Source organism: Pantherophis guttatus, chromosome 7, assembly GCF_059756535.1.
Source record: "Pantherophis guttatus breed Tessera chromosome 7, ASM5975653v1, whole genome shotgun sequence".
Taxonomy (NCBI): domain Eukaryota; kingdom Metazoa; phylum Chordata; class Lepidosauria; order Squamata; family Colubridae; genus Pantherophis; species Pantherophis guttatus.
The window spans coordinates 45,946,683-45,971,223 of NC_142069.1; the positions used below are offsets into that span (position 1 = coordinate 45,946,683).

Consider the following 24,541-nt stretch of genomic DNA (forward strand, 5'->3'; position numbering starts at 1 on the left):
CAGAATTGTATGGGGAAAAATTCTAGGAAAAAAATGCTCCTTTTTCTGTTTTTGATAGTCTCTTTTATGTTTATTTTGTTTACGTATCAGGCTGCCTATGAAGGACAGTTGACTTTTCCTTCAGGCCTGAAGGGCCAATAATTTTTTTAAAAAAAGACACATGAAATAAAGTCAAGGATCACAAGTGACCCTTAGAACTGCAGGTTGCATATTTCTTAAGAATCAATAGTAAACAGTTACATAACCACATTGATAGATTATTATGTTTAAGTATTAGGATCAGTCCAAACCAAATATAGTGTGAATGTAACACTCAAAGAATGGCAAAGTCAGTGAGTGTCACTGTGTCATATGAATAAAAACATTCACACACACACACCCCTCTCTCTCTCACACACAAACTTTTATTGAGAGGCTATGAACCTGCAATGGTTTGGTTTGCAGTGGATACCTAAATGAAAACATTCTTTTACAAATGTTATATGCAAGACAGCTACTAAACGTAGACTGAATGAAGGAATGATAAAAGTGAAATATGCTGAAAGCTGAATTTTACAGCATTATGCATGATGACTAGACTACACAGCTGGGCATATGCATGATGCTGATAGTTGGGGTAATTAATTTTAGGCTTTCATGTGTATTGTGTATTATATAAGTTATTTATGAACAGGTTCCACTGACTAGTGAAGAATTAATAAACTTCACCACATTTTGTTTTCAAGTATTCAATATACCAATGAAATTAGTGGCAGCATTTTCTAAAGAATACTGCACTGTGCTGTAACAAATTAAATTAGTTACCTTTACTGTTTCCTCTTCTATTTTTAAAAGTTTAACATTTGCATTTAATTCATTATTTTCATATTTTTTACTAATAATTAAATGTTCATTGCTACAATTGAACAATTTTGCACAAAGCTGTAAGCATATTTCAGCTGTAGAAATAAGCAATTCAGGTAAACTTGTATCCTTATATGTGTAAAAGACTTAATTAATTCAGTTGAGACTTAGGTTATCAAAGCCATCTGTAATTCACCCAGAACTGATTCCTAAAATGTTTTTGCTGTCAGAATTAGTTTTTCTTTTCAAACTGTTCCTCTCTGTACTTTTTCATTCCTCTCAGCCTCCTTCTTACCTTTCCTTCAATCTCTATACTTATTAGAAAACACATTCCCACACAAATTTCCATATTTAATATAAACATGACAATAAGCCTACACAAAAATCAATAACATAAGATTTTAGAATACACTGAAAAACAGAATTATAAATATTAAATTTTCCAAGTTTAAAACAATAACAGTTGCATTTATTTTTTATAAAAAAAATAAAAATATATTTTTTATTACAGTAGTGCCCATCAGTAACAGATTAATTAAAACTTATTATAAAACTGCATTAACTTTTATAGGTAAGATTAATTTAAATTAATTTTTCTAAAGATAAATTATATTCACTTGGAACTATAGGACATATTTCCTCTTATTCCTTTGTTACAATTTTTTCCTATCTATTCAGCCTGGGAAAGCTGAAGAATTACTGTAAAATGAAAGCAATCATGGGCCTGGTCAACATTAATCCAGAAAAGATGGAGTTATTGTATGTCAAGAAAACAATTTTACTAGGAAAATAGTACTGTATTATTAATACGGTAATATAGTGTTCCCCTTGAATAACTAAGTTTTTTAGGGAATTCTCCTGGTTTCACTGTCAGTAGGAAATGCTAATTAGACAGACACATTTAGGAGTACTTTTTAATAACTTATGCAACACTATGATGTACAACACAACACTATGCCAATGTAACACTCTCTGGATCCTCAATATCAACATATATTGTGCTATTTTTTTCTAAAAAATTATACAAGGCCAGGCAGCCTGAGTATTTTGAAATTCTGCATAGATTTGAAGACCTAGGAATATTCTATGTATTATCTAATTGGCTCCAGGAAGTCTGTCTACTGTCATTCCTGAGTTTCTTGACAAACTGAAGTGACACATGATGTATCTTTTTTCAGTTAATATCTTAATTGATATAACCTGTTAACATTTATCCAATGTAGGGCCTATTGTCTTTTTTAATACTAGAACCTATTGGAATATGGCTGGTTACTGGCACAGAGTGCGGCCGCGCGGGTGGTAATGGGAGCGACATGGCGCTCCCATGTAACACCTCTCCTGCGCGAGCTGCACTGGCTCCCGGTGGTCTTCCGGGTGCGCTTCAAGGTTTTGGTTACCACCTTTAAAGCGCTCCATGGCTTAGGGCCTGGTTATTTACGGGACCGCCTACTACCACCAATAGCCTCCCACCGGCCAGTACGCTCTCATAGAGAGGGACTCCTCTGGGTGCCGTCAGCCAAACAGTGTCGACTGGCAGCCCCTAGGGGGAGAGCCTTCTCTGTGGGGGCACCTACCATCTGGAATGAGCTCCCCCCGGAGATACGGAGGATCCCAGATCTGCGCTCCTTCCGCCGTGCTGTGAAGACCTTTTTATTCCATCAAGCGGGCTTGGCCTGATCTCTTCCCTTTTTAAATACGTAAATTTTAATCTGTTTTTAAATTATTGGGGTATTTTAATTTGTCTGGGCCAAATAATTTAATTTGATTTTATCGGGTTTTTAAATTTTGTGTATTTATGTATTTTATTGTTGGCTGTTCACCGCCCTGAGTCCTTCGGGAGTAGGGCGGTATACAAATGAAATAAACTAAACTAAGCTAACTAACTGGTACCAAAAAAGAAAAAAAAATGGTACAGGAAATGCAAGAATCATGATCAAGGCAAACTTAATGTCGAAGTAAAAATGTTAGAAATGAATAACTTCTAGGAAATCAAAAAACTGAAATGAATTGGAATGAGTTACTTCATATTAGAGAAGTAGAGATGGAATAATCATCATTGTTAAAAAAGAGTATTTATGTCCATAGATACTTAGAACATAGAAAAACAGGGTTGGAAGGGAACTTGGAGGTCTTCTAGTCCAACCTCCTGCCCGTGACAGGTGATCCTATACTATTCTGGACTTTCTTTGGGATTGATGAGATGGATACACATAATCATAGGGAAAAAATAACAGAATAACAGAACAGAATAATGCAGTTGGAAGGAATCCTGGAGGTCCTCCAGTGCAAGCCCCCACCCAAGCAGGAGACCATTTCAGACAAGTGGTTGCCCAGTCTCTTCTTAAAACCAACCTGTTCCACTGGTTAATTTATTTCATTGTCAGGAAATTTCTCCTTAGTTCTAGGTTGGTCCTCTCCTCTCCCCCCATTGCTTCTTGTCCTGCCTTTAGATGCTTTAGAGAACAGGTTGACTCCCTCTTCTTTGTGACAACCACTGAGATATCAGAACACTGCTATCATGTCACCCCTAGTCCTTTTCATTAAACTAGACATACCAATTCCTGCAACCATTATTCATATGTTTTAGCCCCCAGTCCCCTGATCATCTTTGTTGCTCTTCTCTACACTCTTTTTAGCATATAAACACACTTTTTGTATTGTGGTATTGCCTTACCAAGACATTATAAACACTTCACATGACCTTGATTCATGTGAAGTGGCTACAGCACACTGCTGGCTGGGAAGACCTAGTCACCACAAACCTTAATGGAAAATGTGTAATAATGATCTTGAATTGGTGTCAATTTTGGCATAATTTTTCAAGGCTCCAAAGCTTGGCAGAAAGAAATAGAGCCATTCTGCCAAAGTCATCAACTGTGTCAAGGCAATTTTGTGCTTTATCCAGTCCAAATGGGGCAGATGTATACCTGTCACCATCAAGACATAGTCATGTAATCCTAAAATATCTTATATCAAAATATCAACCTAGGACAACATTGGCTTTTTGGCGGTTGCAACACACTGCTGGCTCATATTTATGTGCTTCTCTACTAGGACTCCTAGATCCCTTTCACAGTTATTGCTATTGACCCAAGTTCCACTTATTCTATAGATGTGCATTTGGTTTTTCTTCCCTAAGTGTAAAATCTTACTTTTCTCACTTTTAATTTACATTTTCTAAGATAGGACCCAGTGTTCAAGTCTGTCAAGGTCCTTCTAGATCTTCAGGCTATCTTTTGAGGTGTTGACTATTCCTGCTAGATTGGTGTTGTCTGCAAATTTGCCTACAAATTTTCCCTTGTATCCCTCTTCTAAACTATTTATGTTAAAGATTACTGGGCATGACTGGACCCTGGGGTAGACCATTGCTTCCTTCTGTCCATGTAGATGTAATTTCATTAAGGACTACACTTGAGTGCACTTTGTCAGACAGTAATGAATCCACCTGGAAGTGATGCTGCCTATTCCACATTTTTCTAACCTACTGAGAAGTAGGTTGTGGTCTATTTTGTCAAATGTCTTAAATCCAAGTATACTATGTCCACAGCATTTCACTTGTCTACTAATATAGTCGCTTTGTCAAATAATGAAATGAGATTTGTTTGGCATGATCTGTTTTGACAAATCCATGTTGGCTTCTGGTTGCTTAGTTCTAGCTGTTCGCAGATCTGTTGCCTGATCATATTTTCTAGGATTTTTCCAGGTATTGATGTAGGCTGATTGGTCTGTAGCTTCCTGGATCCATTTCCCCCCTTTTTTGAAGATAGGAATCATTTTTTCCAGTCCTCTGGTAGTTCCCTGGTGCTTCAGGATCTTTGAAAGATATGGTTCAGTGATTCTAACTCCTTCAGAATTCTGGAATATAATCCATCTGGTCCTGGTGGTATGATGTCTCCTGTGGACGATGACTCCTCCATTTCTTCCTCAGAGGCCTTGAGGAACAACGAGATCATTCCTGGCACATCAGGAATTACTGACCCTGAACTGCCAGCAGAAGAGGCCTCAGCTGGGGAGACCTTGCAGGCCAGTGGGGTAGAGGAGAAGGAACTGCCTGCTGTAGTGAATCCCAGAGAACGCAGGGCAGAGAGGTGGAGGTCTGTCAGATTGCTTGCAAAAAGGCCCACCCCTCTTGATGGGCTGTACTGGGAGCTATTTAGCACAGCAGGCAGAGGGAGGTGTTGCTGGAAGCAATGCGTGTGGGTTGTGGCCAGATGTTTGTGTTTTCAACACTCTGCAGTTCATGAGCTAGGTGGATTTAGTTTAATTTGCCAGGAGGCTTTGTGTTTGTGGACTTGTTTGAGCATCTGGTTATCTGTTTGATGGATTACTTGGCCATTCCCTGGAAGTTTAGTCTGGGGCTTGTTCATGGCTGGATTCACTTGGAAATGACCCTCTGAATTCCTGTCCTGGGCTGTTCCTGTGAATTCTACTTGTAAACCCTGAAACCCTGACCATTGGACTGGCTGACAAACCTAATTGGAGGCTCCAAACCTCGGACTAGATTTTGGCTTCTCTTTTGAAACTACCCAGCAAAGCTTTTTTTTCCGAGACTGTTTTGTCATATGTTTATTTTCTTGTTATCTACTTGGTCTAGAGCCAATTGCTGTTCTAAACTAGCAGCTGTGGGTAAGCTGAAACCTGAAACAGAACTGCTAGGGGAAAGACAAAATAAAGCTCTCTCTAAACCAACACTGATGTGTGGGTGAGTGGGGCAGCACAGGTGGACAGGTATTGTCTTACCATTTTCTTGCCTATTTTAATTTGTCTGTCTTTTATGGTTCTGTTTTTGGTAGGTTTGGCTATTTTTGTGTGTGTGTGTGTGTGTGTGTGACGACAGATACAAAGAATGAATTAAGCAGCTCTACTTTCTTCCTGCTGCCCATCACTTCTTTGCCATCTTTTCCCATTAGCTGACCAATTATTTCCTTCACTTTTTTCTTGTTTTTTATATGTTGAAATAAATTTGTTTTATTATTTTAGACATTTGTTGCAAGACTTCATTCTGAGTCTTAGTCTTCCTGACTTGATCTTGATAAGGTTTGAGTTATATGCTGGTATTCTGCCTTAGTTATGTTCCTCTTTCCATTTTTTATGCTTGTTCTTTTTGTCTTTCAGTTTATCAGATAATGCAATCATGTTGATTTCTTCTTTGATTTCTTCTTTTTCTTTTTCAGTAGTATTGTGCTCAACTGGGTTTTCATAATCATATTTTTAGAGTTTCCCAAGCTTCTTGAGTTATTTTCTCCTTTAAGACTTTCATCCATGGAATCCTTCCCAAACTCTAGGTTTGTTGAAATAGGCTCTTTTAAAGTCTAATGCATCATCTTGATTTTGTCCTGTTGCTTGTATCTGCATTATATTGAATTCCAATATGAGATGGACACTCTCCCCCAAAGTTCCTGCAACTTCAACCCCTCTATCATTTCGTTTCTGTTAATAAGAATTAAGTCCAGTACAGCTGAGCCTCTAGTTCCTTCCTCTACCTTTTGGATGACAAACTGTCTGCTAGGCTCATCAGGAACCTATTTGATCTGCCACTTGATGCAGAGTTTGTTTCCCAACTGATGTCAGGGTAATTAAAGTCCTCCATTACTACTGTGGTGTGTTTCCTATATACATTAATTAACTGATTAGCAAAAAGTTCATCAATTTCTTGTATATGGTTGGTTGGCCTGTAGTATACACCCATGGCAATGTCATTCTTTTTTCCTTTTATATTAATCCATATGCACTCAAGGAAGCTTTCATCCTTGGTTTTATCCACTTCTGTAGAGGTGTATTAATTTTTTATATAATGCAACTACAGTATGTCAATGATTAGGCCTTTGCTAGACAAGCTAGCTGATTTGAGCAACTATAAAGATTATTTAACAATTATAAAAGTGTCTTCAGTATGCTGAATAGAAGACCTGGATTTAAAATAATGCTTCTTCAAAATTTACATAAATTATTTCAAAATATTCCTGTGGAAATATCACTTAATGTAATAACCAATTCATTTCATATGATCCAGAATCATCTTCAAAATTAATTGCTATCAAAAAAGAAAAATAATTATTGTTATAGCTGGAAAGTAAGTTATTTTATAAAAAGACTATCTTGCTGTGGCAGCATTTACTGATAAGTACTGATGCGCACATATAACATCTTATTTTCTGAGATTAATATTATAGAAAATTTCTGTCAGGGCCAACCCTTTGAACTCGCTTTGACAGTATTCTCAACATTCATTTTCGATAATTTTTTAAAGAAATTGCTATAAATATGCATTTTTATAATGGGGGAATCAAAAGATTTTCTCACATGATATGGGTGATTATAACTATATTAGTAAAGTGGCTTGAAAATATACATTAAAAACACAGGTATATTTACTAAGCCTGATATTCACATGGTTATTTCCAATCCTTATTGTTTACTTCCTTCTATTCCATCTAAAAATAAATCAGGCTGTTGCATTTAGGTAATACTCCGATGACAGAAAACAAACACGATTAGAGCAGCATATTTTAGAGTAGGATTATTTCAAGGATCTTAAAAAAGCAATTATTAAAAAAACAGAATTGCTATTCTTACAATACTGTGCATTCCTTTAGGAACCGTACTGAATTTATAAATAATTTACAATCATAACATAATACAACAGAAACAGAAAATAGTATAAAAATAGACAAAGCATTCCATTTTATAGTATTGGGGTTTGTCTGGTCTACATGTATATGTCATATAAAAGGATTTCACACTGTCCATTCCCGTGACATAGTAAATAGCGACGTAAAGGAAAAGGAATCCAATGTAACAGGAAGGCTTTCATTCTATGTGGTCACTCTACTTAAGTTGCAATTATATTAACATTCACATAGCGTGTACAGGATTTGTTTAGACTTAGACAAATGCTTTCTACATTCTACAAACATTTTGCCAATAGCCAAATACAAATAAATAGTGGCGCCGGGTACCTCTGCATATACTGACATCTATTCTCCATAGGTGCCTTTGCTGATTTTGGCAGCACTAATGATATCGAGCCATTAGCTCCTGGGCTCAAAGAGGTAAGAAATTCAATCATGATTTACTACTGATTCCCAATTCTGACTACAAAAACCGTAGAATTAATAAAGGAAAATATTTGTAGCTCAGGGTTGTAATGAGGGTTCCTGGGTTGCTCTCTGAGTTTGGTGCTCAGAATCATAGAATTGTGGCATATGATAAATAGCAAATATTTGTACAAAAGCAAAAACTTTTTCTATAATGCAAATACTTTTTTTATGGTGCCATCATTCCTCCTGCAGTGATGGACTGAAATAAATGACTAATATTTCAGACAGAGAACCTTCAGACACTTACTCATGCCTTGGTCACCTCACAACTGGCATATTGCAATGTGTGTATACAGGGTTGCTCTTGAAGATCATCTGAAAACATAGCTGGTACAAAATACAGCACTGCAAGCAATAGTAGTAGTGTCGGGATAGGCCTATCTATCACTACTGCTATGTTGGGGGTTGCCAGTTGGCTTCCAGATGCGATTCAAGATACTGTTACCTATAAAACCCTTTGTAGCTCAGGGATCACTGATCTCCAAATATTTCTGCCTGGCAATGGGAATACCCTAGGCTCCTTCTATTACATGATGTCATCTTATGAAACTAAGGAAGCTTGCCTTCTCTGTTATGACCCCCATCTTCTGGAACAGGGGTCTCCAACCTTGGCAACTTTAAGCCTGGCGGATTTCAACTCCCAGAATTCCCCAGTCAGCTTTGCTTTCTGGGACTTGAAGTCCGCCAGGCTTAAAGTTGCCAAGGTTGGAGACCCCTGTTCTGGAACAACATCTCCCCAGAGATAGGGGCAGTATTTTCCCTCCTGGGGGTTCTAAATTGTCCTTAAGACCTGGCTTTGGTCTCAGGCTTAGAGTTACTATAATGTGTTGGTAAGACAAACCTGGTTTGTCATGATTGTTTTAGTTCAGGATGCCTGTGATGCTGTATGTTTTTAACTGCATTTATTGTTTGTGTATTTGTAAACTGCCTAGAGTCTGAAGGGTTTCTGACTATAATACATTTAAATAAATAATATTTGGCTTGTGTTGGCAAATGGAAATCTAATTCTCCTCAACTCTACATGGGGCTCCCCTTGAGGAGCACCCGGAGGCTCCAACTGGTCCAGAATGCGGCCGCGCGGGTGATCACGGGAGCGACATGGCACTCCCATATAACACCTCTCCTGCGTGAGCTGCACTGGCTCCCGGTGGTCTTCCGGGTGCGCTTCAAGGTGTTGGTTCTCACCTTTAAAGCGCTCCATGGCTTAGGGCCAGAGTATTTACGAGACCGCCTGCTGCTACCGATAACCTCCCACCGGCCAATACGCTCTCACAGAGAGGGTGCCGTCGGTCAAGCAATGTTGGCCGGCGGCCCCCAGGGGGAGGGCCTTCTCTGTGGGAGCACCCGCCCTCTGGAACGAGCTACCTCCCGGAATACAGCTGATTCCGGATCTCCGCACTTTCCGTAAGGCCCTGAAGACGTTTTTATTTCAGCAAGCCGAGCTGGCCTGAATAGGTTTTAGGGGTTTTTTAATTGTATTGCTAGGGGTTTTAAATTGGGGCGGCCGTTTAATTTAATCTATTTTTAATTATTTTAACTTTTATATTGCATGTTATTTTAATTCTTGACTGTTCACTGCCCTGAGACCCTTTGGGGAGAAGGGCGGGATATAAATTTAATAAATAAAATAAAATAAATAAATAAACTGTACCCCCCCCCAGTCACACAGAGAAACTCTGCTTTGGTGGTGCTCAAAATACTTGAGACAAAGAAGCAAGATCAGAGAAGAAAGTCTTTCTTAAGTATATGAAGTGTCTGTGAAAGTGGAAACCATTGAGTATTTAAATAATTCTCTTTAGTGTTTCAGTTACAATATTTTATTTTATTTATTTATTTATTTATTTATTTATTTATTTATTTATTTATTTATTACATGTATTTATATGCCGCCATTCTCCCGAAGGACTCAGGGCGGCAAACACAAGTTAAGAAACAAGTACAATAAAATCCCATTTTAAACCAAATAACTAATTAATAGTAAATAATAAAACCCGGAATCAGAGTCAACCTATTTGCTTGAACAGCCAAGTCTTCAGGTCCCGACGGAAGGAACGGAGATCAGGAGCCGTCCGGAGCTCGGGAGGTAATTCATTCCAGAGGGTGGGAGCACCCACAGAGAACGCTCTACCCCTGGGCACAGCAAGACGACATTGGCTCGCCATCGGAACCCTGAGGAGAGCGGCCCTATGTGAGCGAACAGGACGGTAGGCAGGCAGGAGAAGGTCCTGCAAATATCCCGAACCTAAGTCATGTAGGGCTTTATAGGTGAGAACTAGCACCTTGAAGCAGACCCGGAGAACCACTTGTAACCAGTGCAGCTCACGCAGGAGGGGTGTTATATGGGAGTAACGAATATTGTTAAGTAAGTATTGCTGACTTGATGCTTAATCTGAGAAATTACTGCTTTCTTTCTCAATTCCTCCCTTCTTTTTGTTTTCTGGTACCTAATTTCTTTCTAGAAGAACAAGAAAGAATGCTAAAATGCTAGACACAATTACATAAAGTAATTACAAAGAATTTTTTAGAACTGAAGATGGAATTTTAAAGAATTCTACAAAACCTCATTTACTATTCAAAAGATAAGAAGCTCCATCATAAATCAAGTCATAGAAATGTTGTCTTTTAAAAATAACTGTAAACTTTGGACATCTCAGAGACCAAATACTTTCCAATAATAAAATTATGATGGTAAGAATCCATAAATCTTCCCTGGGCAGTGGGCCAGGTTGTTGTGATGAGCCCAACTTGATATTGTGATTCTGAGTCATTCTGAATGCAATATACTGTTTAAAAATACTTTTTATTTATGGGTTTTTTAATTGCTTGGTAGCCAACCAGAGTCATGTGTTAAATGGACAGGCATACATATACATTTTTTTTAAATGTTGTTAAAATCTGAAATCAAATTCTTGCTCTGAATAGTAGTTAATTCATCTGACTAAAAGATACTACACTCCAGAAAAACTATTACATAACCAGTAAGTATTTAGATTATTATCTATATATTTGTTCACAAGATTTAATAATTTGCGCTCATTAATTATTTAGATTTGTGAATAAGCCCAGAAACTCCGATTTTGGTTGCTGTCCTCTTGGCTGGCCTTGTTCCACCCCAGACAGTTTTGGCAACATTAACCTGCCTTTTTTTATTCCACAAAACATCCAATAATATCAACGTGCGCACTAGATTGCAAGGGAGTTAGGACAATGGATCATTATTTCTAGTGTTTCTGTTTATTAATGTAGCAACATCTGTGCTGCCCCAAATTATTGGTGAAGAAAAGCTCAGAAAATTATAGGTTTCAAAATCAGTTTCTGCTGAAATGGGCAATGAGTGTTGCATTTTGGAAACAGGTCCCAAAATTATACCGTATTTAATTTAAATTTGTTCATACCTCCTTCTCTAAGCAATAATGATTGCAAATGAATGTTTTAAAATTATTTTTTTAGTCCTATTCTGTTTCCTATTTTACATTCATCTCTAACATTCTGTATATTTATGAAAATAAAAGGGTAAAACATGGTACATTTATTTCTAACTGCATTAGATTTCTCTGTTAAATTTAAACCTATGGCCATTGAGAGCTGGGCAGCATAGAAGTTTAATAAATTAGCTGTCAGATAATTATCTGAAACAGTGCCACTGAACCACACTGTCTATACTGGAAGGATGTTTTTTTGTTTTTCCCTCCATTTTGTCTAAGGGACTGACGGGGGAGTGGCTTAGCCATCCTATAAATATGACCCCCTTTAGCTACAGACACAGGGGAGACACAGGGGAGACACACAGGAGAAGGGATTATGCTCTAGGCACATTTACCTCAGAAATAAATAAAGACCAAGATACAATGTTCTGTGATTTAAAATGTAAATAGTTTATTGATTTTAAATAAACAAAGTTTTTCTTGATAAAAGAAATCTGGCTTAATTGTAGCTGCTGGGACATTCCAAGATCTTACTGACCTCTACAACCTAAACTAAAAACTTTTCTAACATTAGCATTAGGAAAAAATTAGTCAGGACTGATATTGAGAATGGCCTTTAATGGAAAGATTGGTAGTGATCAATTTAATTGATTCATTTTTCACAAAACCACAGTTCATAGCAGGATTAGACCAGTAGTTTGGGGATCTCTTATGTCAATCATTTAAGAATATCTACCATCCTCTTTCTTGCATTAAATGGTGCTGTGACTAACCAAATAAGAGTATTAAATAAAACAAATGAAGTAGTATTGCCATTACCATGCTAACAACAACAACATAGCTATCAGAACATATGTACTTGTGGAAAGAAATGGAAACAGCTAACGACAACCTCATTTTGTTTCATTATAAGGGAATTAGTAAGACGGCCAGCAAGTGATAGAAATGTACATGGAAAAACAGCTCACAGAGAGGAAAGTCATTGCATAATGGACTTTGCTTTGGTTTTCTGTTCATTCTAATCTTGGAAAAATCACATATCTGTTTGTATACAGCAATTTTACATCTTGTATGTAAACAGTAATTTCTGAGGCAATCGCATACCTTACTACAGTACAAGCAAGAAAACAATTGCCCCTTCCACTGGTTACTTAGTGCAGTAATTAATAGGTATGCAAATAGGCCTAGCAGAAAGATCAAGATTGATATAACAGCTACTATGGTCATCGAGGTATTAAAAGGTTCATTAAAGGTTAGTTAAAATAGTGAACGTCGAATTGCTTTCTCATCTTTATGCAATTCGTAGAATAAGTGGAATGGTGATTAAAGGTTGTAGATTGCTTCTGCCTATTACCTTCCTTCCTTTCTTCCTTTCCCACTCAAGACCCACTGCCAATATTCTGTATTGTATTGAATTAATGCACTATTGCTGTAATTCATAGAGCTCTACAATTTTGGAAAAATTATAAAATACAATACAATTTCTCAGAAATTTGAATTTCATGACGCATTAAGTTCCAAGGTAAGTAATTAAATATACATTTAAAAAAGCAATGAGGGAAGTAAACAGATTGAGGCAGTAGCAGATGGGAAGGAAAGTTTTAAGCATACTTTGCCCCTGCGGTATCTGTGCCACCCCCAGTTGCTATTAATGTACATACAGAGGATGCCAAGATTTAGACAATATAGTTCCATTAATATCTATAGACTTCCAAGTTTATGTGTACCATATTAATATATAAGTTTTCTCATCATTAAGTCACCCTATTTAACAGAGTTGGAGTTGTTTATCAGTTATATACTTCTGCTAAACTAAATGTAATTTTTCTGATTTAATATTTAATTGTTCTTCCTCTGTGAAAGCCCACTTATGTAAAAAACATAAAGATGACTGAACACATTTAAACTATCTATTATTGAAAATTTCCAGATACAAATTCAAGTCTTTATCTGCATCTTTCTAAATGTGTAGATTCCGATGATATTATTTCAATATTTTAACATAGTGCCTATACATAATGTTTTTTAAAAATAGCAAAGGTATACCATGGTATCACTGTTATTATTCACAAATCTTTATATAACCATTTATGAAGATATTTCTCCTTCTCTAGCAGTGGTATTAAAACAATTGTAAAATATAGTATGTATACTAGAAAATGTAAATACCTGTTGTTTCTCAAACCGGGATCTTTATCAAGGTCATAAACAAAGCGATCTTGAGAGATTCCTATAATACTGTCTGTATTTTCATTTCTCTTGATAGTGATTACAGGGTAACCCATCTGGAGTGTCCACTGATCCATTACCTCTTGGATATTCACAAATTTTCCTATCTTCTTAAGTGCCTTAAAACAAACAAAAATTACAGAACTTCTTTTTGAAATGATAGTATTACCACATTGCGGGGAGGAGAAATAGGAAAGAAAAGTTTCCATGAGCTTCTGCAACTTGTGTGACACTGCATTCTGCCTCTATATTATCAATATTTCCACTTAATGGCTAAATTACTTGTGCACCTTCTGTGAACACTAAACTTATAGACTGAACAAAGACTGCTTATTTTTCATGTTCTACATCTGAATCCATCACAATTTCTAAAATCAATGATAGTTGTTTAACTCTCATTCTAAAGGCAAAGAGTAAGGAAATCTGCTACCAAGATGAACAGATTTTGAGGTCCATATTAAGTACCGTTTTAAACACCATTTTTAAACTGTTCCTCGGTGTATCACTTTTTATACAATATTTAGATATATAAGCCCCAAAGCCAAGTAACAAATATTAGCCCTCAAAATAAATTACATTTATTGACGAAATATGTTTAATGGTTTTACCTCTGACAGGGTATTCCATAGGTCTTTCCTTGCAGCATTGCCGTACTTGTGAATAGTTAAATAATCCTAAAAATACATACATACATACATACATAAATATATAAAATATATGCTGTGTAACTTCTATACATTTTAGGCATACATTTATAATATTTGTATTATATATTGGAATAAAACGTTTTTATTCCAACAGGCTGGCCTGGCCTAACTCTCCCTTTTAAATTGGGTTTTAAATGTTTTATATAATTGGATGTTTTTAGATTTGTTCTTGAGCCCAAATTATTTAATCTTTTTTTAATAGTTTTTAACTTTTATATGTTACTGTATTTTTATCTTGGCTGTTCACCGCCCTGAATCCCCCTGGGAGTAGGGCGGTATATAAATATGATAAAATAAATAATAAAATAAATAAAATATATCCATGCTTATATAAATTTAGAACATTTTAAAGTTAGCTTTCAGTATGTAATAAAAGTACCAATAATCGACATTCCAAATTATTATTCTATAAATCATAGATACGCAGACGGAGGATGCAGGCTCATTGTGGTCTTTGCAAACCTGGACTCCAGAGATCTGTAGATGTTGTTACTTAGCTATAATTTATAATGTATTAGAAAAGGAAAATTATTAAATACATAGTGAGAGTAATACTAGCATATTCAATTTTAAAGATAACAATGAAACAAAATTAATCTGAGCTCTGTCCATTTTATATACTCCAAAGCTGAATATGGTCCACAGCCCAAAAAAGTCCTATAATCCTGCTAATGAACTTTTATTTTCTTACATTCAAATACATTTTCCACTTTAATTTCCACTTTTTAATCTTTGTTTCTAGCAAATCTTACAACTGTCAGAAACATTTCCAAAAATAAGTATTACTTGTTATTGTTACAGATCATTCTAGGAGTGCTGTCGAGAAATACAGACATTGTTGATACCTAGGTTTATTATTAAATATTGGCCTTATTTTTTCAAACCAAAATTTTCAATCCAATGCAAATATATTATTTCCATTTTGGATTAAAGACTAAAGAATGCCATCAAACTACATTGTATATATATTTAGATTGAAGATTTATTTTAAGACTCAGGCTTGGCCAAATGTTACTACACAAGAGCTAAGCTCCTTCTCTATGTTAAGAAACTTTACAATATAGTTATGTGGCTGTATCATTTTGATATCAATCTCCATTTAGTTTAGTTTAGTTTAGTTTATTCATACTTATATGCCGCCCTTCTCCCAAAGGACTCAGGGCGGCTAACAACAATAAAACAACAGAAAAATAAAAATTAGCACTAAAATAATCCAATTAAAATCCTCAATAGATTAAAACTAACAACTCCCAGCAGATCAGGAGATTTGTTGGAACAGCCATGTCTTCAGGTCACCGCGGAAAGAGCGGTGTATTTTTTTATTTATAAAATTAATACATTTATTTTATGGAGCTTTAATTCTCCCTGCCAATATAACCTAACAAGATACTAGATTCTGAATTATTTAATTTAGCATTCTTGAGTAGCATAGAGCAGAATATCTAATATCCCAGATGTTCTTGGACTGCAATTCCCAAAGCTCCAGCCAGAATGGCCGAAGTCCAGGAACTGTAATTCAATATAATTTGGAAAGCCACATGTTCATTCCTCTACAAACAGAATTCTAAAACCCCAGGAAAGTAATAACTTCAACTTACAATCAAAACCATTAAAATGCATTGCATTATGAAGTGCGAAACAGAATTCTTTTGAATCTTTTTATCACCTTTACTTCAGGTAAATGGCAAGCGATAAGCTCTCATGTGCTACAAAATAATAAAACTGAAAAAATGTTCTGATAATATTGTGTTCAATATTATGCTTGTTGTGCTTCAGTAATTAGGTGATTGTAAAGCAGACTTTGTGATATACAAATTGTAAACTATTATGACAGCTTTAGCTTTAAATGTACCGTCCTATTTTGTAAGAAGCAGCAACACCCATACAAACACAGATCAGAAAAGCAATATAGAGATAGAGTCACTTATGTACAATGCAGCTTTAACAATACAATGAAAATAAATAGCATATATGTTCCTCCATAACACTGGCCTTCCCTTTATTTAAAAATAACAAATCATGCAATTTGATAAATAATCAATAGCATCTGAAACAGCAGATTGGTTGCTTAATAAATCAAATTAAATACCACAATATTTAGATATTGGTCTTACGTAAAATCAGCTATACCCCTTGTGTAATATCCATGGATGCTGATAATGCTGGCTTTGATTAAAAGGAATACTTCTGATGGATTTTAAAAATAAATTTAAAAACCTTGAAATGCCATATTCATTGTTTCATTAAAAACTGTGGTTGATAAAAGATAATGAGATCCTTGTAGAAACAGAATCTAAACTCAAATCCATAATAAATCATTTACCAAATTTATTTTATAATACACACTATATGCTGAAGGAGAGTGGTTACAAATGAGAAAACAGGATCTATGTGTGAAAGGGGGAAGCTCGGATATCAGTTGTCAGCTGCAACCAAGTAACTGTGCAACTTCCAATGTGTATACCAATCCTGAAGAGAAAAGCACTGTCCTATTCAGGACCAAACACAGAATTACTTGATATTTGGCAGATCCAAATATCACAACCATTCAGTATTCTCAGGGTTGAGCCTAAGTCTGTTCATCCTCCTATAGACCATATACATTCCAGACACAAGGATAGCATCAACTGGCTGGCCAAGGGCTGAGATACATAACTTGTTATAATCAACATATTGATTATACTGGACCACACTCTGCAACTTCTTGTAGTTGCTAAAAAAGAGGGAGTGGAGTTTCAAGCTTGAGGTATACTCATAGGAAGGGATCTCGGAAGCCCATCAGCACAGTCTGTACCCTATCTCAGAAAGGAGGAGACCCAGAAAAACACCATGCCTCCCACTCCTAATCTCTGTAGGCAATCCAGAACAATACCATTGAAAGGCCCCAAGACATCAAGAAGAACCAAGAGACTGCAATTTTTCCAAGGTTCATCAAAAAGCACAACCAATGAAACAAAAATTTATGGAACTTAGGAAAGGAGTAGGAAAGAAACCTGGAAAGATAAAGAGATAGAAACTTGTTTAGGTTTCAAAAATTTCAAAAATCCATTTGGTAAGGACTAGGGCCCATGCAGCAAGCTGAGATTTTGAGATGAAATGTTAACTATGATATCGCAGTTTTAAAGAGGTCATTTGAATCACAACTTTACAACTATTTAGTCTTTTGCACATAAACTCCTCCAGTCTCCACTGAGGATCCTTAGGGCAAGCGGTCCCTCCAAAGCACCGGCTAATCCTTAAACTGATCTTTAAAGACATTTCAGCAGCCATGTTTGTAGCTCTTTTCATTTTTATCCACTTGTTTTCAACAGTATATCCTATTCTTGGTAAATGTCAAACAATTCTCGTCCTGTGTCAGGTAATAATTTATGGGGGAAAATATTGCTATTGGAGAGAAATGAATTTTCCCGCCAAATCTGGACAGAGTATAATATCTCTCAGAGATTTATGAAGCTCTGTCTTAAAATCAAAGCGAGTTCTGTGCTGCCAATTTACTTCCATGATTAGTGTATTACTAGTGCTGGTAGAGTCTTCAGCTTTAGATTTATACTTCCTTATTAGTGGTATACAAAATAGTAGCTATGGAACATCCCCAACATTTTGTCTTTCAAGGAAATGAATATTATTTAAAATTTGCACTAGAAATTCAGATTGGGTTTATTTTAGCTAAAATGATACACATATATCTATCACATATTTGATTCTTAGCTTTCAAAATCTGCAATTTTAGTAAAAATATGAGCTGTTCAAAGGAAAATAATATAAGAATAGACACATGGTAATATACCACAATACAAAAAAACTATTCAATGTAAGATTTTCTTCTTCTTAATAGTTTCTAGGAGTAGGTGGCTTATTCCACAATCTGCTTTTAACAATAAACAGCTTGAGAATTTAACAATTGTAAGAATGCCAGCTCTTATTTTAAGTATTGCTGGGCAATGTAGAATATTAAAAAAAACAGCAGGTACGGTATTCCCAACCATTTCATATCATTTGTCTTGTTGCAGGAAAAAGTAAGCAAGGAAACTTAATGTATTTCTCAAAACCTAATTTACCCAAGCAAATATTATGTAGAACAATACTGTACTTTTTATTATGATCTCTTATAAATTATTTTACCCTGTATTTGGCTATGCTTTTAAATGTTCTATATTGTTTTAAGTATTTTACATTATATTTCACATCTTCTTATAGGAAGATATTTAAAATTTACAGAAATTGTAAATAGCAGTAGCAATTTAATGTAGCCTTCAATATAGACTCACAACAACAAAAACAGTTCTCAAAATAAAGAGTGATCAGCAATAAGGAAAAAAAGCCTTTCAAAATAGTTCTTGTTGGTTTAGTTCAAATTTAATAGTGCATAACCATATTAATACTTACAGATACATTAAACATTTTTAAGGCTGTTTCTTGATTAATTTAGTGTAAGAAATAAGATAATAGAAATCTGCAACAGCCTCACTTTAAAAAATCTTTAAATCTTTATTCTTGTAATGTACCTAAGATATACACTTTTAAAACAATTTACAGTGCAATCATAAACATTGCAGAAATAAGCCTTGAGCTTAATATGGCTTTCCCCTTAGGGACAGCTATTAATAATATTTCCAATTAGCTTCAAGACATATCTAAGCAATCTAAAGGGCAGCAGGGCTTGAGTCACATATATAATAGATCTCTGTTAACAACCCTGCAAAACAAACAAACAAACAGGTGAGTTGCTGCAAATGGTTCGTATTTCAACTATGATTTAAAGATTATTTCAGCATATACATACTCAAATGAAATGTTTTTCATGCCTAAGATATGATCTGTAAAGCTGTATACCAAGATAATTATTTGTAATCAAAGTTGCAATGAAAAATCAAGCTCTTGAAGCGCAAAATTAATACCAATTTTATCCAACCTCTAGAGATTTGAATCACAACAGATCTCCATTTGGCATAAATGACTAAATGGTAACTAAATAAACCTAGGCATACTTTATTTCTACTTTAGCTGTTGAAAACATTGTTACTGAACAATAGCATATTTAGAAAAATCTTATTATTTATGGATGGATGTAAGCTGTCCTTCTTTGTTCCTTCTTATTCCTGTATGAAATTTTACACAACACGGGGTGGGAGATAACTTTCTTGAATGAGACTGATAGAGATTCTTCTTTGTTTTCGATGTAGAAAATAAATCAGATATTTGTCCTAAACCTGTGTTTTGTGATAGAATGTAGTAGGGTGGATTCCCATGATGAAACGAGTACATTCCAGAGGAAAAAGACACCGTTCAGTCCAGAAGTTTTGTGGATGAGAAAGAGAGTGAAGACATCTCCTCCCTAATATTCGTAGAGTATATGGTAGATGCAGAGAATAGAGTGCTTCAGTCTGACAAGATTGATATCAGGCCCAAAACCCAAGAATGACACAAGATGGTTTTCCAAGCTGAGTTCCACACCTATAGGGAGATTCTATCTATACAAATACAAAACACATTTCATCTATTTGGGGTTTTCTCCATGCGGTCAAAGCCGGAAAGATTGGGAAACTCTGGTTTAGGAGACATTGTTGTATCATACTGAAACCATGAGTTTGTCACTGATACCATTTAACAACCAGCAGTTCCATTATTTAAAAAGAATAAATAGCAAGTTTAAAGAGCCCAGTCTAATGGAAATAAAATAGGTTTTACCTCAATTTGGATCAAGGCCCCAGTACTTAACCTGAATCTAAGCTGAAAGTTTTCATTCACAGAAGGGGGCAGTTTTTACAGTCCAACAAGAGCTATGAGATCAAAAATCAAGATCAAGGAAATACAGGCTAAAGAGATTCAGTACCGATCAAAATCATAATTAAGATCACTATTTGTACTTTACAAATCACTCATATCAGTATTAATTGCCTGTCTTACATCATATTTGTTTTTATTCTAAGTTGTAATTAGAATAGATACACATAAAAATGACCTACTGCTATTATAAATCAGTGCTGCATATTTTTCCTTATAGACTTGCCATATAAATTTTAGTCGCTTCTACAGGCATAGAGCTGCAATTTAGCAGGCAGCTCTGTGAATAGTTTATTTAGCACTTATATGCATTTTGATCTGGATGTCAGAAGAGTAGAAGAGAAAATGACAGATTAAGGATCTGTGAGAACACCTAGGATTTTTTGAGGCTGTGATATCTAAAGTAGTTAACAAGGTCCTTTGTGGAAGGACTGAAACTTAGATTGTATACTTCTTAAATGTTTAAATTTGTTTTTTGGGGGAAGGGCTAATGCTGCTTGCCTTGAAGGAAGGATAGTATGGTCCCTTCTCCAAAATCTATCTTTGGCCATCTGCTTTGGTCATTTTACCAGCTGGTGTCCAATTTATTGTTCCTTACTGGGAAGACGGTTCCAACTACAAAGGATCCTGAACCACATTGGTTGCTCCTGCAGATGACCTGAAATGAGACACTTGAAAAGAGGTATTGCATTTCTCTTGTCCTCTTAGAGCTCTATATGGCATTTGATATAATCATAGAATATTTTCGGACTGCCTATGATGGTTAGAGATTGGAAGAGTTATTCCGCAGTGATTCTTTTCCTTCCTGGTATTAGTGGTTTTAATTAATATTATTAATTAATATTATTAGGATAAGAAATAGCAATTGTCTCCATTATAGAATAGAATAGAATAGAATAGAATAGAATAGAATAGAATAGAATAGAACAGAATAGAATAGAATAGAATAGAATAATTTTTTTATTGGCCAAGTATGATTGGACACACAAGGAATTTGTCTTGGTACATATGCTCTCAGTGTACATAAAAGAAAAGATACGCTCACCAAGAATCATAAGGTACAACAATGATAGTCAGAGGGTACAAATAAGCAATCAGGAAACAATATCAATATAAATTGTAAGGATCCAAGCAACAAAGTTACAGTAATACAGTCATATTTTAATAATGCTGTGAAAAGCATTTAATAATGCTCCGGGCTCCCCTTGAGGAGCACCCGGAGGCTCCAACTGGCGCAGAGTGCGGCCGCGCAGGTGGTAATGGGAGCGACTTGGCGTTCCCACGTAACACCCCTCCTGTGCGAGCTGCACTGGCTCCCGGTGGTCTTCCGGGTGCCTTCAAGGTTTTGGTTACCATCTTTAAAGCGCTCCATGGCTCAGGACCTGGGTACCTCAAAACCATGTTGTTCCGCCAGGCTGGGCTATCAATGTAAAGATTTTAATTGGTTTTAAATGGCATTTTAAATTTGGGGTTTTATAAATTGGGCCTATTATTTAATATTTTTAATTATTTTTAAATTTTGTCTGTCTTTATGTTTTTAATTAGGCTGTACACCGCCCTGAGTCCTTCGGGAGAAGGGCGGTATAGAAATAAAATTAATAAATAAAAAATAAATAATAATACTTGTGGGACTGCCTACTACCACCAATAGCCTCCCACCGGCCAGTACACTCTCATAGAGAGGGGCTCCTCCGGGTGCCATCGGCCAAACAATGTCGACTGGCGGCCCCCAGTGGGAGAGCCTTCTCTGTGGGGGCACCTACCATCTGGAATGAGCTCCCCCTGGAGATACGGAGGATCCCGGATCTGCGCACCTTCTGCCGCGCTCTAAAGATTTTTTTATTTCACCAGGCGGGCCTGGCCTAACTTTCTCCCTCTTTTTAAATATTTTTAATATTTTTAATATTTTTTAGTATTTTTAATATTCAAAGTTTAAATTTGTTTTAAATTGATTGGGTTTTAAATTTGTCTGGGCCAAACTATTTAATTTGATTTTATCTCTGCTTTTTAAATTTTGTATGTATGGATTTTATTGTTGGCTGTTCACCGCCCTGAGTCCTTTGGGAGTAGGGCGGAATATAAATCAAATAAAAGTAAAAGTAAAAGTAAAAGATCATTTATAATCTGGGATATGGCATCCATATACTGATCATACCCAGGTATCATCCTGGCCAAAGGAGATATGATGGAAGCCTTGATGATGCCTAGAAACTATGAAGAAGTAGATTGTGGGGGGGGGGAACAGAATGAAACTGAATCCCACTAAGATAGAGGTTCTGTTGCTATAGAAACCATGGTTCTATCGCTGTCTCAACTATTGTTCGTAAAAGATCATGGCCCTGAATATCAGTGTAATAGAATTAGATGGATACAAATTCCTACATTTCTCCCTGTAACTTCTATACCTAGCTAATATGCGAATAACCTTGAGGGGTGGGGGATGATCCATAACTTGGGCAATGGTCAGATGAGTGTCACTTCAGTCTGCAACATGAATGTAGGTATGGCAAACATCTCAGAAGGGATCCTCCCTGGGGGTTGGAGGAGAGAGTGGAGAAAGATTGGAGAAGAGAGAAAGAGAAGGATGTAGAGAAATTATCTGCAGGAATTACCCTGATCCGGCTTGCATAAACAGACTCCCTCCCCATCCCTTTGTGCTGCCTGGCTCAGACTCAGCTCATAAATCAAGCAAAGAAATCGGTGAGTTCCTCATATTGGAAAACCTTACTCAGAAGGAAGGAAAGGCAGAGACCCCACAAGTAAGGAGTTGCCTAGTTATTCACAGTGCAAGAGCAGAACAGTCCTCAAACTGCTGCTACCAGACTCATTTACTTTATGGTGTTATTTTAGGTTAGGTGGATCACAGCCAATGTTCATTAGTTAAGATTTCATAGGATCAAACAAAAAAAAAATATGAAGTTCCCACTCTTATTTAATAAAAATAATAGTTTCTAGCATATATAAGAATACTGAATGATTAACAAAACCAAACTAAATAATGTAAAATATGAGAAATTAGTCAGTGACTCTTGGTTTGAAAAAATAATCTATTATAGGTTCCAAACTGAATCTGTTGATTCACATATCTTAACATTTATTAGCCTGGAACTAATTCCCTAACTATGAAGCATATAATACAAATTGGGAATATATTTCTCAGAATATGCTTCAGAATAATTTCAACACATAGAAGTTCCTCAAGAGAGAGGAACTCATAAAATCTATGGATAAGTGAATATGAGAATATAGAGTTGGGATTTTGAAAAACTTTTGTAATTAATATATAAAATTTTAGTTATTAATAAAATGCAAATACTCCAAACACTTTAAAATTTGATAGTTATGTTGGAAGAAAAGGTTTCTGGTTCATTCCTTCCAGCCAGGACGATGAGATCGGCGCTGATGATGAAATGAGAAGCGGGGAAGCGAGCTGCTGGAAAAGGAGGTTTTAGACTGCAGTGACAATAGAGTTGGGTTCTGGGTCAGCTGGTAACTTGGAAGGGTGAGTGGGATGATTTTTGTACCATTCTGGAATTTTGTGTTTGAGATGCCTGATGGGGTATTTGCTTAGTTTAATAATATGTCTTTTGGAATTTTCATTGTCCCTATCTGGTTTTCTGGGTGGTGGACGGGGTCAAATCTAGCCTTGGGGAAGAGAGGAGAATGTAAATCTAGTGGGTTTTTGTGTTTACCTAGCTTAATCCTATCAATTTGGCTTGCCTCAGTCTGAAGTGTGGAAGCTGCTTTTTGTTACATTCTTCTTGTTTTCCGTCATATCCATCCATTTGTGGAAAGCTCTTATCAGGTTGCCTGGAGCTATTTTGCTTGGCTGGGAGGCAGAGGGTTTTTTTTCTCCTAGCCTCCAAAAGTGGTTCTTTTCTTTTTCTTCTCCTAGGGCCATGGAAGGTGGGGGGGGGGTTGTCTTATGATACTTTCTACAGTTACCTTACTGTGTTTCAAATTTGGGAATAAATTATAAACACTAGAAAAACACTAGAATTATTATTCCATTATCAATTTTAAAAAATGTAAATGCAATAATATTTTCATGTGTTCTATTGCTATAAAAATTAAGTATTGATTCTTTAAAGTCACAATAGTTTGGTACTTTAAATTCCACTTTTTAATATATAAATTAAAGACCTTTTAGTTCAATACTTGGCACTTTCATTAGATGCCTTATTTAATTGGCAATAACAGGTTAAGTTAATATTTTAAATGTGAAAAGCATGTAAACATATGTTGTTACTACTTCTTTTTATTGTATCTACCACCCATGCCAATTTCTAGCTGTTCTGAACAGATTGCATCCGATAGATCTACCCACTTTTATACCACATTTGTGCAATATTTACTAAAACCTGATGCAATAGGAGACAAGAAGCATTTTATGTTTATTTGATGCACTATGAAATTATTTGAGGGTATGAAAAAATACAGGTTTATCTTGATG

At 35.8% G+C, this 24,541-nt stretch overlaps 1 protein-coding gene and 1 long non-coding RNA gene across 4 annotated transcripts in view; one reads left to right on the forward strand and one right to left on the reverse strand.

The window, feature by feature from the left end:
* Nucleotides 1-24,541, reverse strand: part of TRHDE (thyrotropin releasing hormone degrading enzyme) — a 280,033-nt gene that overhangs the window by 43,327 nt on the left and 212,165 nt on the right. The window contains exons 8-9 of the mRNA XM_034403421.3: nucleotides 14,206-14,271; nucleotides 13,538-13,716 (exon numbers count right to left, since the gene is read on the reverse strand). Coding sequence (XP_034259312.1) covers nucleotides 13,538-13,716; nucleotides 14,206-14,271 — 245 coding nt within the window. The remainder of the gene's footprint in view (nucleotides 1-13,537; nucleotides 13,717-14,205; nucleotides 14,272-24,541) is intronic.
* Nucleotides 22,414-24,541, forward strand: part of LOC117655738 (uncharacterized) — a 35,913-nt gene continuing 33,785 nt past the window's right edge. For 2 of the 3 annotated variants that reach the window (XR_015728966.1, XR_004588777.3), the window contains exons 1-2: nucleotides 22,414-22,788; nucleotides 23,468-23,590. This is a non-coding gene — a long non-coding RNA (uncharacterized LOC117655738). Of the gene's footprint in view, nucleotides 22,848-23,467; nucleotides 23,591-24,541 lie in introns of all 3 variants that reach the window. The other variant, XR_009623249.2, reaches the window with a different exon arrangement.